Source organism: Choloepus didactylus, chromosome 6, assembly GCF_015220235.1.
Source record: "Choloepus didactylus isolate mChoDid1 chromosome 6, mChoDid1.pri, whole genome shotgun sequence".
NCBI classification, from domain to species: Eukaryota; Metazoa; Chordata; class Mammalia; order Pilosa; family Megalonychidae; genus Choloepus; species Choloepus didactylus.
In genome coordinates, this window is record NC_051312.1 from 145,681,203 (window position 1) to 145,686,654 (window position 5,452).

At 43.0% G+C, this 5,452-nt stretch overlaps 1 protein-coding gene across 1 annotated transcript; it reads left to right on the forward strand.

Annotated features, from left to right (window-relative positions):
• The first annotated feature begins 678 nt into the window (after positions 1-678).
• Positions 679-2,776, forward strand: PATE3 (prostate and testis expressed 3). Its single transcript, XM_037839874.1, has 3 exons — positions 679-727; positions 1,984-2,106; positions 2,652-2,776. The coding sequence occupies exons 1-3, from the start codon at positions 679-681 to the stop codon at positions 2,774-2,776; spliced, it is 297 nt and encodes a 98-aa protein (XP_037695802.1).
• Positions 2,777-5,452: the final 2,676 nt, after the last annotated feature.

Below are 5,452 nucleotides of genomic sequence, written 5' to 3' on the forward strand. Positions count from 1 at the left end.
AGAATCAGATGTTCTAGGTGGAAGGCCCAGCTTGGTCACAGGCAATGTATCTTTTCATCTCTTTCACTCCCTTGTTTCTGAACCCTTGAAGTGAGAGGCTAGCCAAGGTTATCTGACTTAGTGCTCTGCTTTCACATGTTCATCTGGGTCTGGCACAGAAAAGCACACAGTAAATATTTGTTGAATGCATGAATAAGTCTCAAATAGGCATTGAATCATGGTGGTTAAAATGTGGCCTCCAGAATTTAAAAGCCTGACTTTGAGTACTGTCTCAATTGGTTACTAGATCTGTGACTTTGGGTAAGATACAGAAGCTCAGGGAGCTGCAGTCTCCTCCTCTGTGAAATTAAGATAAGAGCAATAGAGAAACCATAATGATGATCATGGTGATGATATGTAAAGAAAAAGTTAGCTCAATGTAAAATCCATTTATTAACTATCATTATTCCCTTCTGTGGAAAGGACAGAGAAAGAATTTGTGTTCAAAGGAAACACAAATGTGTTTTTTATGTTCTAAGAAAGCACAAATGTGTGCCTTGTGCAACTGGCTCCCCTTAGGCATGAATGATCATTGGCCTATGATGAAGGAGCAGAAGGTTTTCTCCCTGTAGCTTAAAGACCCATGCTCACAGCAGCCCTGACTCCTTTCCTTCCTGCACAAGGGACTTCTGGATCAGGATGGGCAAATCCTTCTTGTGGGTCTTCTCCCTGTTCTGCCTCCTTGCAGGTGAGTCACAGATCCAAGGAGACGGGATCTAGGGAGCCCCGGGGACAGGCCGCAAGTCCAGCAGGTGCCCATACAGGGCAGAGCTTTGACCACACGTAGGAGAGAGGGGAAGCCAGCTCGCAAATGTTCCTGCCATCTTCCCGGCCCAGTTTTCTGCCCTTCTAGACATTCTGCAATCCCCTGCCAGGTGCTCACACCTTCATCACTAACCCCTCACCCTGCTTCCCCCTCTGTTCCTACCCTTCCCCATGATACGAAAGCCTAGTAAGATCTTCCTTAAAACCTCTTTTTCCCATTCACAAATCTATAACCCATTTCCTGAGGGAACTGGTCTATCATGAATCCTTTCGGAGTTGGTTTTAGTGACAGACAATGGCTTTTGATACCCCTTCCAGGGACTCTTTATTAAAACAAGTGATTCTGGTAGAGTAAATACAAGGTATTCTGGAATCAGACAGATCAAAACAGTGGTTCAGTCACTGACTTTCTGTACCTTTGGTTGCTCATCTGAGAAATGGGGAAGATAATAATACCTACTTGCAAGGTTTCTGTGAGGATTAAATCAGATACAGTGGAGAGAATACAGCCTAGATAAGATGCTCGCTAAATGCTACTTTCCTTCCTCACTTAGGGGCACCAGTGGGAGAGATTTTTTAAGTGGAGTCTGTATTTTGATTCACTTACTCCACAGTATCTTGTAAGGGGGTCACCAGCTGTGCTATAATTCCTGAGACTTTTACTTAGATTCAATTCAGTGTTCAAAATAACAGAACGTATCACATAATAGCTAAGCAGCAGTATACCATACAAACAATGCCAGATGTCAGCAATCCCATAATAGTAATGCTAGCTTGGGTAAAATATTTTAAAGCAAGCACCCTCCTTATCATCCTCATGTGTCCCTACAGCCCAGTCAAGCAGACCAAGCCAGCATTAACAGCACCATTTTAAAGCTGGAGAAATCAAATGACACGGAAGCTTAATCTTTGCTCCAAGTTTCCCATGTTGAAAGGGCTCGAGTTGGGTCCAGATCCTCTTTTTCTCTCACAACAGCATTTTTCTTTCCATTACTCTGGGATGAAGAATTGGTGAGAGCTCAAATGGTGGCCTGTCCAAATACGCCACTGCCAACTCTTCATCCAGCAATTCACACGCCCAGCCCCACCCCTCCCCCCACGCACACACACCAGGGCTGGATGCCTCCTGCTCCCTCCCAGGCCCCTTCCCTGGGCTCACATCTGCTTTGTGCCCTGCAGCAGCCACCCCACTGAAGTGCATAACGTGCCACCTTCGCACACGGACAGACCGCTGCAGAAGAGGTTTCGGTGTCTGCAATGCTCAGCGTGACGAGACCTGCATGACCTTAAAGATATATCAGGGTAAATTAGAGGGTCAGAGGAGGTGGTGGGAGGTTCTTAGGAAAAAAAAAAAACAAAACTGGGAGGGTAGAACTTCAATTTTACATCTCAGATGGAGGCTGACCCTGGAGAGGGACTGGGTGCTGGATGCCCCTGACAGGTAGCACAGGGTCCCTGGACATGCAGGCAGAGGAGGAACTGGGAAAATGGGACAGGAGGAAGAAGGCGTGGGAGACAGGGTCCATCCCCCAAGAAAACTGACCAGATTTTGGCTCTGAAGACACAAAAGCACTAGTTGCTCATTTCCTAGAGGAAAAGGGATGAGGCACCTATACAAAGAATGGGGGGTTGTTGGGGACGTCAGGCAAACACCTCTGCAACTGATCAGTGATTTTTGCATCCTCCTGCCTGGGTGTCCTGGGTAAAGGATAAGCTGGGAAGCCATTCCTACACCACCCTGAAGCCTGATGAAATTTTCACTGTAAGAACTGTTGCCAGGTTGGACTTGTCTTTGGAGAACTTACATCACTGGCTTTTTTTCCCCCTCTGGTTCACCCCCATCACAGACAAACAACTGGAGATAACATACATGGAGTGTCAGAAATTCTGCAGAAACCTGACATTTGATCTTAACAAGCGGACTTACGTTTACAAATGCTGTACTCACAATTATTGTAACATCAAATTCTAAGGTATTTGCCCTCCTGAGGTCCCACTTTAGGGGGTTTCCTACCCTTCACACTCTGCCTGCCCGTTCTTCCCTGCCCTCTCTGTTCTGACAGTGCCCTCACTCTCTCCTTCATTCAGTGTCCTGACACTTATAATCAGGAACAGTCCTGGTGCCTTCAGCTTGACCCCTACCTCGGTTAGGGTATTGTAGGTCTGAACAAAAGATTTCTCCTATTACAGGGACTGGCATTTTCATCCTCCAAGAAGCAGCCTGCCCCAAAGAGTTCCTCGAGGTCAAGAAGGAGGGAACTAGTACAGTAAGATTTAAAACAGGACTATTCTAGAACCTTTTGGTTGGCTTTGATAGCTGAGATGCTCTCAAAATCCTTCAGCTAAAAATTCACAGATATTTTTATCCAAAACTCCCATGTGTCACTCCTAAGATTAAACAGAAAGAAAAACAAAACATGACATGGATTGTGGAAACTCAAAATTTTCCTCTTTGGCTATGAAGTGATATTTATTAGTAGGCAATGTCCACTTCAGACTCTACCATTATGATTTTCTTGGCATGTACAAAACACATCCATATACAACATTTGTAGGAAACAGCAAGCAAGAAACTTTCCTGCCTCTGTAGCATCCACACCTCACACACAGCTACTTCTATTCCTCTCAAGATGAACATTCAAGATACACTGCAATATTTCTTCCCTTCTTTTCCTAATCTTGGTTGATTCCCTTCCTCTGTTGGCACTCAGCAACCCACCCCATCATTACACAAATTATCCTCTTCTGAATACTCAAGGACCTTTGAGGATTCTTCTTTGAGACACTCATAGTGAACCATTTCTCTGTTGGTCTAATTTACCCCCAGTATGTTATAAGACAGCAAGGATAGGTGCTACGTCTTACTCATCTCCAGTCTATTGCCATTAGCTGGCCAAGGAAGATTTATCATTTAACTGGACAGCCAGTGAAGTCGGTGGGTTTTTTCTTGTTCACTGTTTAGTTTTCAGGACATGTGATGCCTTCATACTATTTTTGGCTGCCTTCCTCTTTTGTTATATGTAATGGGGAAATGGTAACTCCTGCTCTCTAGCACACAAAGAATGTCCACTCCAATACCATGTGTTTTCCTAAAAGGGATTATGCAAAGGACATGTCTTATTATGGGTCTCCCCTGTCTTCAAATATTATTTCTTTGATGACATTTTCCCAAAACTTATTAGCTAATCATACTTGAAAATTCATAATCAACCCTATCATTATATCAAGGTTTTAATAATATACTGGAAGTTTATAAAGAGTAATCTGACCCAGCTCTGTTGGAAATATGTAAGGTGCATGTTGTCCTACTTTTACTAATGTCAAGTTTGATCACATCAGTTTGATTTGTTCTCAGCTTGGTCTAACACAATATAAAGTTTCCCTTCAATCTTTCATCTAACAGTTTCAGACTCCATTGATTTTTTTTATTAAGATTTATTCACATACCATACAATCATCCAAAGTACACAATCCACTGATCACATTACCATCATATAGTTGTTTATTCAACACCCCGATCCATTTTTTAAACATTTTCCTTGTACCAGAAAAAGTGAAAAAGTGAAAGCAAGAATAAAGAAAACAAGAGTAAAAACAGAACACCCAAATTGTGCCCCTCTCATTCTTCCTTTAGGTTTTTTTTTTTTTGGTCCTCGTTTTTCTACACATCCATCCATACACTGGACAAAGGGAAGGGTGATCCACATGGCTTTCCCAATCACATTGTCACCCCACATACACTGCATTGTTATACAATCGTCTTCAAGATTCAAGGGTTCTGGGTTGTAGTTTGACAGTTTCAGGTATTTACTGCTAGCTATTCCAATTCATTAGAACCTAAAAACGGTTGTCTATATTGTGCGTAAGAGTGCCCCCCAGAGTGACCTCTCGGCTTCTTTTGGAATCTTTCTGCCACTGAAGCTTATTTCATTTCCTTTCACATCCCCCTTTGGTCAAGAGATGTTCTCCATCCCATGATACCGGGTCTAGATTCAGCCTCGGGAGTCATATTCCACATTGCCAGGAGTATTTACACCCCTGGGTGTCAGATCCCATGTAGAGGGGAGGACAGTGATTTCACCTGCCAAGTTGGCTTAGCTAGAGAGAGAGGGCCACATCTGAGCAACAAAGAGGCATTCAGGAGGAGGCTCTTAGGCACAATTATAATCAGGCCTAGCCTCTCCTTTGCAGCAACAGTCTTCCCAAGGGCAAGTCCTGTGGTAGAGGGCTCAACCCATCAAACCACGGTGATGGTATATTTTTATTGGTATTTGTTCAATCCAATTACTGTATCTCTTGGGAGTCTTTCATAGTTTTCCTCATATGGAGTTTTTTCTACTATAAATGAGGTATTCTATTCCGTATTATCATCTAACTAATTATTGTTTTATGTGAGCATATCTTACCATGACAATTAAAGATGCATGAGAGAGCAAGACACAAGAGCCCATTTTAAACTTTTGCCTACATCAAGTTTGCTAAAACCCCAATGGCCAAACCAAGTCAAGAAACTGGCCATGTCCACTGTCACTACTGTTATTCAACATTGTGCTAGAAGTTCTAGCTAAAAAAGTTAGGCAAGAAAAAAAAATAGTAAAAGGCATCCAGATTGGAAAGGAAGAAGTAGAATGTTCAATATTTGCAGATG